Below are 12,928 nucleotides of genomic sequence, written 5' to 3'. Positions count from 1 at the left end.
ATTTCGAGGTGTTACATAATTTTTGGCCCAATCAAACTTATAATACCCCCAACACATAATGTTGTAGGGTTTAAATACTTATCAATGAATCAAAACGTTTTAAATCATATCTTTTAAATTTGGGCTATGCCTAATGGGGAACAATTAATGGGGAATTATTACCGGTTTTGATTTCACAATACTAAGAACTTTAATGTCAAATTGCAGTTCATTCGGTTGAAATTATAACAAAACAAGTAAGCAAAGGCTACAGTCGAGCGGGGCCGACCGTTGAATACCCTACAACACTACAATAAACGATACAGTTTATATAGGCGAGATACTCGAAAGAATTGCACAAGATATTGTGACAAATAATAAAAGAAAATCATCAGGTTTCGTTCTCTAATTTTCGAATAATAGCAACTTAAACTAATTTGCTCATCTCCAATTTATTGGTAGATGTTGCACGTAAATGGTCTTCCTAGACCCAAAATCTCTCAGAAGTGGCAAAAGATTAACATTTATTATTGGTTTTTGACTGAAACGCATCTATATGAGATACAGACATTTGCAATGTCCGGTAACCCCCATTCAAATGTGCGTGAGGATCGGGCGATTATTACGACCTGCTGACAATTTTGCAGTTTTTTGGTCCATTTCAACCCCTAAATATATGGCGATCATCTCCAAAAAGAGTAGGCTTCTATTCTAACCCTCATATTATCCCCATGCAAAATTTCGTAAGGATCGGGCCATAAATGCGATCTGTATATGATATCCTGATATCCTAACTACTTAGTTTTTTAAGCTGTAGAAATATTACCAAATGTTTATTTCAAAATGAAAATATGCCAAAAATGTGACAAAATTGAAAAAATATCAGGAAATTTACAAAATCAATATTTTTCGATTTTTTAGGCGTTTTTTCTTTTCTGTCGAAATCAGTTCAGCCGTTCTCGACATAAAATAGATCTTTCAAGCATATCTTCTTTGATAGACATATATATCGCACATATTTTGCTATATATCCGATTTGTTGGGTGTTAACATTAATGTAAAGATCAGAAGTAACCCTGTCATGGCCTTGTGATTTCGCCGGGATTTAAAATATTCGCGGTTTAATGAAAAAATTTGAATTTTTCAACACAAAAGATATGGTCTATTTACCCGCTAAATATTATCCGATGACCACCCAAATTGGTAGGCTTCTTCCCCGCCCTAAACTCTAGCGTCGATTGGTCTATAATTGCGACCTGTATAGCTACTGCAAAATCTGACATTTTTTCAGTATTTGGTCCATTTTAACCCCTAAACATTTGGCGATCATCTCCAAAAGAAATAGGGTTCTATTCTGACATTAATCCCACCTACATTTTAAATTTCGTGAAGATCGGGCCATAATTGCGACCTGTAGAGTGATTACAAATTAACATGGACAGACGGACAGACGGACGGATGGACATACATAGCTAGATCGACTCAGCTCGGCGAGCTAGGAAGATCTATATATACTTTCCTATATGGGAAACCAATACTTCGAGGTGTTACAAAAATTCTGGCCCAATCGAACTTATAACACCCCCAACACATAGTGTTGTAGGGTATAAACATGCAAAAGGACTAATATTTAGTGACATACCTGAACAAAACGAATATATTCCAACTTCCTAGGAATATTGTATAAAAGTTCAAAGATTAACCTAAATATTTCGCCTTTATTCAGATTTCAACGAACGGCTGCATACACAGACGGCCACATAGATTATTTGACATAGAATTTTACACTGGTCAAAACTAAATACCTTTCAACATGGTCTTCTAAAAGTTACGAATACAAAATTACTTGTGAGAACCAATATATACATTTTGTAACATCAATCACCCTAAGAATAATATATGAAAGATGCATATTAAATTTGGTGATCTCTATCGTAACTGTAAATAGTGAACGGAGAGGCTCACGGACATATTTCATAGACAAAGATTTATAACATACTTTATGGGGTCTATAACTTTTACAAACGGATGACACCTTATTTGTGAGGGTTAAACTAAAGTCATGTTGGCAGGATTTCAATTTAGAAATGTTGAGATCGAAAACTCAAAAAAATTGGAAACATATATACAAATGTATGTGTAAAATGTCATTCATTCACCATAAATATTGTCCACTCCATATAAATGAGTTGAGAAGAATGCAACAATAACCCAGAAAACAAGGAAAACAGCAATATTCATGAACACTACCAAATTTGTGGATTGACGATAGTTGCAAGCCAAAGTTTTTATCAAAGCTTAGGCTTTTTTAAATAGAAAAGTTAACCGTTTACAACTTATATTAGGTTCTTAAAATCATGCATTCCTCGCTAATACTATGGGCCAGCAACGCAACGCGGTCCGGGATAGCTTGTTCCTATATAAAATTTTGATCTGCCCTGCCCCTGTTTCGATGCTTTTAACTTCATCGGACTTTGCATGTTTTATAAGTATTATTAGGGAATCGTTCATCTTCCGGATTTTTTCTGACGTCATGTTCATTCTTGGAATCGAATTTGCTATTGCTGATATTGAAGACTCTTCGTATGAAGTTTGTTGATGTATTTATTTTTATACTTCGATGATGTTTTGAATGGTAGTTAATTAGTCGTCCGGACTATTTTATTGCCTCATTTGTACAATGTCTTCTGTGAAATGCTTTTGGGGGAGACGTTCTTACTTAGTTTCCCGTTTCCTTACTATTTTGTGCAGTTATTATCTCAAAATAGTCTTGATAGTAGACTCTTTTAATAGTTATACTATGTTACACTTGTACTATGCAACTTGGTATAACCATGGAAAAAACCTTTCATTTTATTGTCTCTTGTTTTTATTTATTTTACGTTTACCAAAAGTCGGAACGGTCATTTGAACTGATTTCTATTTAAACGCTATAAGGATAGATGTAAAATCTAGTCGCAATAATTCAACAATAAAGGAATTATCACACTAATCAGCTATCCCTACTTATGGCTTTTTAAACTCACATAAGAATTCTCAATCACTTTATTCCATATATTACTTCCGTAGTTGTGTAAAAATGAGAATGTATTCCATCTATGGACATATTTTTGTCTACCGAAGTTCTTTGAATGGCTTTTGTATATAAAAGATATTCGACATCTGTACATAGGACACCTGCAATATACAGGGTGAGGTGACAAAACTGCAATCATTTTCAGACTGCTGTCATTCCTAAGAAACTCGTCCGATATCTGTTAAAATTATTCCCGTGACAGCTCATTATATTGTTTACAAGCGTACAAAAGCATTTTGGTGAGAATTTTCCAGAAAAAAAGGTATTTGTGATGTGGCTATCGTTAAAACATTAGCATTTAAATATAAATAAATATTTTGTGTCTTGTACCATCGCTCGTTACCGTGATACTGGTAGCGTAGCCCGACGTCAAGGAAGTGGACGGAGGATACAGCAACGTCAGCGGAAATGGTTCGAATAGTAAAGAAGTGAATTGATCGAAAACCGCGTGGCAGTGGCCGAAAAATGGCTCGTGAGCTGAACATATCGCAATATTCCTTTCGGTAAATATTGGAAAATGAGCTCTGGTTAAAGCCATTGAAATTCCAAAAAAAGCAAGAACTTACACCGCAACAGAAAGAAAATAGACTCAAAAGAGCTAAAGAGTTGCTTCGCTTGGCCGAAAGTAGTAAACTGTCGAATTTGGTTTCCTCCGATGAGAAAACAATCGTTGTCCAGCAGTTTGTAAACAATCAAAATGGTCGTGTTTACTTGTCAAAGAGGTCAGTTGAAAATGTACACCTTCGGTTGGGCACCAGAACTCAAGCGTCGGCCATGGTGAATGTGTGGGCCGCCATAACAGACGATGGTCGCTCTCCGCTCGAATTAATTAACCGTGGCATCAGAATAAATGCCGAATTATCGCGAAAATATTCCGGAGGGTGTATTAAAGCCTTATGCACGCAAACATGGTTACAAATTGACGTTCCTCGCTTCATTTCCAGCGCACAATAGCCACCAAAATTTCCGGATACCAATCCGTTGGACTATTGTGTCTGGAGTATTTCGGAAAGCAAGGTTGGCACTAAAAGAATACGTCGGAACAACATTCGGGCAGCGTGTGACGGTTTGATTGGCCGTTTGAAGGGGATTATTCGTGCCATAGGTGACCAATTCGAACAAATCTAAACTTATTCTAAAATTTGATGCTATTTCCGACATTTTTCGCTTTCATTCAATAAAATTAAAAAAAGAAATAAAAATGGCGTTTGACTTTGTATCTCTTTATCTCTCTTTTTATTTGGGAATTTAAAATCCTCTTTAGGTTTTCTGAACACAAAATACCTTTTCTGGGTTTTTCAGTTATGGAATAGCCAATACACTTTGGCTTTGCCGAGTGTTATATTAGTTTACTTACTGTTTTTGTTGTTGCCTTTATTTTGTATCTTCGTAATGAGGTTAACATTTCATTCATTGTTCTGAGTATGGCGTCATTTTGTTCGGTACTGTCGCATAACGTGGAGGTTGAAATCTGTGCTCATTCTCAGCTAAGTATTTCTCTTTTGATTCTCTCTCGCACTCCATATTCTCCCTAGCCAATGTGAGAGTATTAATAATTATTGCTTTGCGAAAATTGTGTGTGTACGTGCGTGCGTAAGGCAACCTGTCGCATGGCTCCCCTCCTAACAGGCAAAAGACGATTCCTTTTTGGAGTTGTGTTTGGAATTGAGAGAACGAGTTTAGTTTGTATTCGACCGCCGCCTTTTGCGTTACTTTGTGATTTTTAGCAAAACGCTGTAGAATTTTGCCGGTATTTCTTTTTCTTTGGTTGCCTTGCAACCACAGTTGTATTTTGACAAAGAATAGTATCCAGTGCGGGTTTTGTTGTTGAAATTGTTGCTTTTTTGCGTGGTGTGTTGTTCGAGGACAGTGAATATTGTTGCAATCATAATGGCCAACTCCACATTGTGTGCCATAATTGGCTGGGGAAGTGCAGTGCTGACATTTATTGGCACCATATATTCCTGCGTTCTGCTGGCAATCGATATTGACAGATATCAACATGAAAGGGAAAATCCGGATGGAACCCTTTACTTTGTTAGTGGTGAGTTAATGAAATCCTCAAAATTCTCCAGAAATTTTAATCCTTTTTCATTGTCGCCCAGATTTTGATTTGACAGAAGTTATTATTGCTGTTGTGGCCTTTGCGGCCATGTTTATAGCTTCCGTTTTATTAATAATTGGTCTGCGAAAGGTGGGTATTGCACGGCAAAGAAAAAAAGGTCAGCGTGGTATTCATAGTATCTCCTCTTCTCTTCCTCTACACCAACAGAAACGTCATCAGTACATAGCCATTTGGATTGGTGTCACCGCTGTATGTATTGTCCTGAATTTGTTGCGTTTGATACGAAGTCAGCGTTCAATGGCTCAAAATCTTTTGACTGTGGGTAAGTGTGTGTTCGGAGTGTATGTGTGTGATTCTTCTAGAAAAACATTGAAATTTTATAAAATATTCAAAACTTTATGTAAACGCAATATTTGGGTGTGAAGGAAGATAAATTGAAGAAATTAGCAACAGAATATTGAACAAGCAAGCAGAAAGAAGGTTGTTTGGTCATCGGTGTTTTTGAACAAACACAGGCAGGCGTACACCTACACATGTACACGTGCTAGGAAATACAATACGAAACTGAAATGATTTTAGTAGTTGCTGTTGGTTATCGAAGGTTTGGTTTGGTAGAACTCCAACCCGGCAGTGTTATGGTATTATTCATTTTGTATCGCCGTTTTTCGTATTAAACGTTGAGTAGGAGAATAGATTATAGAACTGCATTTTAATTTCTAAATTTTTAAATGGGTTTCAATTCCTTTTCTCGAAAATTGTCGATTCAATCCATGTTTAAATATTGTACCCTTATAACGGTACCACCTGAAAATCACTATTTGGAAAGATCTTTTTCAACCCAACTAGCTGTGATATAGCCATTTACAAGATTGTTTTTGCAAATTTAAATCCTAATGGGTTTATAAACTAACTAAATATTTTATAATTAATTAATTTATTTTTCGACCTTTTTCCAATTTGTTTTTAAATAAACTTTAGGTTAATATTGTTATTTAACCCAATATACTTCGAAATTTCCAAATTGAATATACCTTAATAGAATGAGAGACAGTAGCTGAGATAAATTAATTAACATAGCAGTGGAACATACAAAAACGAAAGAAGGTGTAAGTTCGGCCGGGTCATTTGGAACGATTTTGACAATTTTCAAAAAAATAAAATCCGTTAAAAATTCTGTTAAAATCTTAAAAATACCGAATGTAGCCATTATATTAGTGTCTATACGACGACGTGGTCCTTCATAGGCAACTTTTGTCATGAGCCATTACAATATTCAAATGCGAAACTTTAAAAAATCGGTGAATTTTCTGTCATAGGCTGTATTATCCATAACGAAAGTCAAATACCAAATTTGAAACAATTCCGGTGAATAATGGCGCTAAAATTGTCTAAGTACCGAATATCGGGAGGTACCGTTATATAGGTGCTATACGAAGACGTAGACCTGCACAGACTATTTTCTGTCTCAGGCTGTAGTATCCATTACGAACTTCAAATACCAAATTTGAAACAATTCCGGTGAATAATGTCGTTAAATTGTCAAAATACCGAATATCGGGAGGTACTATACTATATATTAATACTATATTGGGTCTATACGACGTGGACCAGCGCAGACAATTTTCTGTCTTTGGCTGTTGTATCCATTACGATATACCAAAACGGGGACCTCCATGGTCCATTTTCAATACCAAAAGTCCTGCAGACATACATTTGATATACATTTGAGTAAAATTTTATCAACCAACTTCATTCATTCCGAAGCTAGAGTGATTTCCATAGACGGACAGACGGACGGACGTCGCTAAATCGACATAGAATTTTTTGCTGATCAAGAATATATATACTTTGTGGGGTATAAAGTGTATATTTGGAGATTTTACAAACGGAATGACAAACTTAATATACCCTCCATACTATGGTGTAGGGCATGGCTTGGGAGCATTGATGTGTCAAAAAAAATTAAATATTTTTTCAAATATAAGTAGATATTTATAAGTTTTCTTATATTACGTCATTCGGAGGCTATTATAATTCGCGTTTTCAACAATTTTTACAAATTTAAATAATTTTCCATTCAACATTTTCAATTCCAAAATTGGTTTGACAGTTCATTGTCCCAGCAGCTGTGTCGACGCGTCTACCTATATTCTTCTACCATGGGTGGAGGGTATAAAAATACGTTCTAACATTAAATTCTAACAGGGCAAATGATAAGGGAATGAATGGCATATTGTCATATATGATGGCTTATAAAGGCAAAAAGTCAATGCAGGGAATTCGCTGCAATTTAGAACTAAGATACATAAATTGATTATTTGACTATTTCACTTTTGATTTAGGTCTATCGATCATAGAAGACAAGTTGGATAGAATTAGCGTTCGAACATAAATAGTATGGTACCGTACCGTAGTGTTCAGTACCGTTCCGAGGTGGAGTGGCGAACGAAGATAATGCACCGTACCGGAGCACAACCATTAAAAAATATTTTAGTGATACTGTACCGGAGCACAACTAGAATCGTACTGTACCGCTGTCGGAGCACTACAAAACGTAGTGTACCGCAGTCGGAGCATACGAAATCGTAGTGTTCCGCAGCCGGAGCCTACAAAATCGTAGTGGCGGAACATTAAAAAAATAATGTACCGGTAGTGTACCACATGTGTGTTGTTTACGACTTGTGCGAAAAATTAGATGTTGGATGTTTTTGATCATGCAAAAAATTAAAAAATTAATACAATTCAATATTATGAAAAAAAGTTTATTTTTGTAATGTATGTTTAGATTAGTTGCGAAATTGGAGATAGTAGAAAAACATGAGAATTGGTAGAAAGAATAAAAAATGACAAAAAACCATTGAAAATTGAAATTTTTAATTTTCCGCGGGTATTTTAGTGGTTGCGTTGTAATGGGTTATTTTGCAGATAATTTACTTGCTATTTTGTGGTATCGATAAATCAATGAATGACGCATAGAAAAAAATTAATATTTTACAAAATATGGCAATTGTATGATTTCGATTTTTTTAATGTGGCACATTTGGTACACTGCGATTTTTTAATGCTCCAACTGCGGTACACTACGATCATCGTTGTGTTCCTGTACAGTATCACTAAAAAATTTTTTAGTGGTAGTGTACCGGTACACAACCGCTATATTTTTTTAGTGATACTGTACCGGTACTGTACACTATGTTTAAGTACTGTTTATTTTCGAACGCTGGATAGAATACAGAAATACACAAATATAATACATTGTATTTTTTAATATTTTAAAGTTCTGCGTTAACAACAATAGATATATTAAATACGATGATAAAGTATACAAACAGAAGAAAAGGACTACGAATCGTGTCTTCTCCATGCGATGAAACTACTTGACACGGTTACAGAGAAGCTACTTGACGCCTGTCCGGAACAAATTGCGAAGAAGAATATGGATGATTTTTTTTTTAATTTTTAAGGGTAGGGTAGGTTAAATCAAAAGTTGATACTATGACGATAATTAAGAAATTGAATAACAATATGAAGTTCACAATAGAAGAGCGATTTGATACCATAGCTTGACATCCTTATAACACAGAGTAATGGGAAATTGAAAGTTTCCACTCTAAGCACCCCAGAATTAACACAGGACGAAACTTTGTAAACATTAAATATAAGTGATTAAAAATTTCATGACAATAACAAAAAGAAACCAGTAAGGAAGAGTCGAAATTCGTGCGGGCCGACTATATGATACCCTACACCACTATGCATATTCAGTAGAATTTATTTGAAGTAGATCATACCACCTATCAACATTTGGTACCAAATATATTTAAATTTATTTATATATTTATATTTAAATTTAAACCGATTCTCAACTAATTTCGATAGGGTTCGTCCTTGGGCCAAACAAATATTGTTTGGAAATTTTCGTCTCAATTGGATAATAAATGCGGCCACAAAATATACATGGTCAGACTGTCGGATGGACAGACTGACTTACATGCATAAATTGACTCAGAAAGTGATTCTATGAAGAAGAAATTATAATCTTCAAATTAAATTGAATTGTCTTATATCATATCATAAAAATTGCAACATTATGCTTCTTTCTTTTGCTAAGAAATATCGACTTTCAGCAGCAGTTGCCAGTTTTCATGATCCGGTGGGTATCGTACCTAAACTTTTACCTAATACCAAATATAGGGAGGTACTGATATATGGGGCCTATACGAAGACCTGGACCTGCATAGAAAATTTTCTGTCACAGACTGTAGTTTCCACCACGAACTCTAAATACGTAATTTTAAACAATTACGGTGAATAATGACGCTAAAATCATCAAAATACTGAATACTGGGAGATACCGTTATATGGTCATGTCATGCACAGACAACTTTCTGTCTTAGGTTGCAGTATCCATTTCAAACTTCAAATACCAAATTTGAAATAATTTCGGTGAATAATGACGCTAAAATCATTAAAATAGAGAATATCGGGAGGTACCGTTATATGGGGGCTATTTGAAAACGTGGACCTACATGGCCCATTTACGAACTTAACCTGTCTACTGGAAAAATAAACATGTGTGCAAAATTTTAGCCTCCAGACAGACGGACTTCGTTAAATCGACTTAGAATTTTACGCTGATCAAGAATATATATACTTTGTTGGGTCTGACATGAGTATTTCGAGGAGTTACAAACGGAATGACAAAGTTAATATACCCTCCATAGTACGGTGGAGGGTATAAAAACTGCAACCCACTTCAGACTGCTGTCATTTCTAAGCCACTCGTCCGACTAGTGTTAAAATTATTCCAGTGACAGCTCATTATATTGTTTACAAGCGTACAAAATATCGATATCGTGGACCTATATCGACAGTTCTATTTTATGGGGTAAAGTACTCAAAAGAAGCTCCTTGTGTGGATTTTCAGACAATTTGAATAAAAATTTTGGCTATAATCACCAAAATACCATATAGGTCACCGATATCGTATAGCCCACATACAACAGTAAAAATTCCCGTTGTTTCAAATTTCGTATTTAGTTGTTGTGTTCGTTATGGGAGCTACAGTCCTAGACACAAAATTGTCTCTGCAGGTCCAGGTCTTCGTATAGGCCCAATATATTTTAGGTACGATATTCACCGAAATTGTTTGAAATTTCGTAGATGGAAAATTGTGATTGAAAATTGTCTATGCAGTTCCACGTTCTCGTATAGCCCCCATACAACTGTACCTCCCTATATGGGGTATTTTGATGATTTTACCTAAAATTTTCACCGGATTTTTATACCCTACAACACTATGTATTAAAATAGGTAAAATAGACCCTAACTTTTATGTAAGACCGCGAATATTTTCAATACCAGCCAAATCACAAATATATTAAAAGATCACTTCTGACCATTACAGTGATGCTAATAGCTTTTGTCGATTTTTTGTTGACTTACAATTTTGAATTGTAAATTTTCTAAATTTCTACACTCCCCAACACTACGTTTTGAGGGCATTATATGCATATCGTAATTATCGTCCGATCCTCACGAAATTTTGCATTTGGATGACCATTGGATTATATTTAGCTGTAAAATGGACAACAACTTCCGTGTGAAATTGTTTTGAATACTTAACAACACTACGGAGTGCGTAAATATTGCCCAAATTCTCCGGGTCAAAAAACTAAGGGTAACCTCTGGGCGGGGCTCTTTGACATTTTTTCAAAAACAAAATCTTCCAAAATGGATTTGGATATAAGGGGACTTCGAACATATTGTAGTGTTGTAGGGTATTACATGGTCGGACGACTATAGCCTTTGCTTACTTGTTTTTTTTTCTAGTTTTGTATTTGAATATTGTAATGGCTTATGACAAAAGTTGTCTATACAGGTCCACGTCTTCGTATAGACCCCATTTAAGGAGTATATTCTGTATTTGTAAGATTTTAACAGAATTTTTAACGGATTTTAATTATTTTTTTTTCAATTCAAAGTTCGGTCCGCCCGAACTTACTGTTTTTATATTTGCTTAATATAATACTTATCAAAGTCACAATATGCACTCTATAGTAATGTTATTTGGTACGATAGATACACATGCCTCCTTCAAATTACCACCGATTCAAAATCGGATATACCTGTCATATATTAGTTTCCTCTGGTTCTAAAATATAACAGCTCTAAACAAATAATACGCATTCACAAAAGGTTCACATAGTGGTGTAGGGGATCATAAAGTCGGCCAAATCGACTTTTGACCTTTCTTTACTGGTTTATATACAGGTTAATGTACACTATAATTGCTGTGTTCCAGAACCTAAAGAATGCAAAACTTTTTACTGCGATAACCGATTCTTCTTTCACGTTATCGGAAAAATACAAGACTCGTAGATTCTTGCAGATGCAGGAACTTTTCTGGAACAGAGCAAATATAAAGTTTTTCTTTATAGTTCAAAAACTGTGATTGGTTCTAAAAGTATGATAAAATAACAATTTTCGATTTTATCTTCTCTTCTAGGCATACAAGTCTGCTTATGGTATCCCATTGTTAGCTACTACCGAGATATGCGTAAAGATTTAGTTCCTACCACAGCTGAGGAGGATCCCCTGGACTTTACATCAACATCAAAAATTCAACAGAATAACGTTGATAAGCAAAATCCTGCCGTACAGCCGCTATATCCCAAGATACCAGGCGCTGAGCAAAATGTTACCGTTCCAATGGAGAGAACCAAGTTAACGGGCGAGGAGAAACCCACAAATACAACTTATCCAACATTACCAAAGGAGTGAAAGGAAATAGCAAAAATTTTATAAGACTATTTATATTCAAAAACCAAAGTAAAATAAAAAAAAATAAAATAAATATGATAATCAATGTAAAAGTAATAACAAACATACATATATATTCTAAAATGCCTTGAAGTATATATCTATAATATTTATACGTTTTTTTATAATTTTCTAAAATCAAGTAATTGTATTAAATCTGAAGAATGTATCTATTTAAGTTAGTTGCTATTTAGTTTTTTTTGTAAGAAATTCAAGAAGTACCTTATTTGAAATGTGCTAAAATTGTTTTTTTTTTCAAACGAATTTCAAGAAAAAATATTTAGTTTTAATTTTTACGACATAAGTATTTGTGCATTTAATAAAAAAATATGTTTAACAAAATACATAAATTTTAACAAAAAATTGTTAAGAATCGTTTAAATCTAAAAGAATTGTGAAGTTTGTAGAAAATATGTTAGTTGAGTAAGGAAATTTTCACTTGTACTTCGGCCAAACGTACACGTGTGAATATGGCACGCCCGATTTGCCTTTTATTGTGCACCAAATTTGTAATATTAGTCCAAATAGGATGGAATTTGGCACATATAACCAAAATAAGACTAGAAACAAGTGTGTGTGTGCTTGTGAAAAATCAGTTACGATATACAGTGTGAGATAAAAAAAACTGCAACAAAGTCAAATAACATTATTATTATATATTTTTTTAATTTTATTAAATGAGAGTAAAAATGTCGGAAATATCATCAAATTTTAAAATAAGTTTAGATTTGTTCGAATTGTTCACCTTTGTCACGAATTATGGCCTTCAAACGGCCAATGAAACCGTCACACGCTGCCCGAATGTTGCTCTGCGGTATTTTGGCCCATTCCCGGCGAAGCGCTTGCTTGAGGTGATCGACACTTTAGTATTTTTTAGTGCCAATCTCCAGAATATTTTCGTGATAATATTCGGCATTTATTCTGATGCCATCGGCTGTCATGGCGGCCCACACCATCATAATGGCCGTCGCTTGAGCTCTAGTGGC

At 34.8% G+C, this 12,928-nt stretch overlaps 1 protein-coding gene across 1 annotated transcript; it reads left to right on the top strand.

Moving 5' to 3' along the window:
- Positions 1–4,490: 4,490 nt before the first annotated feature.
- LOC131803402 (uncharacterized) lies at positions 4,491–11,976 on the top strand. The gene is made up of 4 exons (XM_059124687.1): positions 4,491–5,099; positions 5,161–5,249; positions 5,328–5,442; positions 11,629–11,976. Exons 1-4 carry the CDS (start codon positions 4,946–4,948, stop codon positions 11,901–11,903), a joined length of 633 nt encoding a protein of 210 aa, XP_058980670.1. The 5' UTR covers positions 4,491–4,945; the 3' UTR covers positions 11,904–11,976.
- The last annotated feature ends 952 nt before the right edge of the window (positions 11,977–12,928 follow it).

The sequence above is a fragment of the Musca domestica genome, unplaced genomic scaffold (assembly GCF_030504385.1).
Source record: "Musca domestica strain aabys unplaced genomic scaffold, Musca_domestica.polishedcontigs.V.1.1 10, whole genome shotgun sequence".
In the NCBI taxonomy this organism is placed as follows: domain Eukaryota; kingdom Metazoa; phylum Arthropoda; class Insecta; order Diptera; family Muscidae; genus Musca; species Musca domestica.
The sequence above is the reverse complement of the archived record's forward strand: the minus strand, read 5'-3'. Positions and strand labels throughout refer to the sequence as shown.

Coding starts and splice junctions, on each gene's coding strand:
- LOC131803402 (XM_059124687.1), top strand. CDS start 4,946: ATGGCCAACTCCACATTGTGTGCCATAATTGGCTGGGGAAGTGCAGTG. Junction 5,250..5,327: donor TAATAATTGGTCTGCGAAAG/GTGGGTATTGCA, acceptor CTACACCAACAG/AAACGTCATCAGTACATAGC. Junction 5,443..11,628: donor TCAAAATCTTTTGACTGTGG/GTAAGTGTGTGT, acceptor CTTCTCTTCTAG/GCATACAAGTCTGCTTATGG.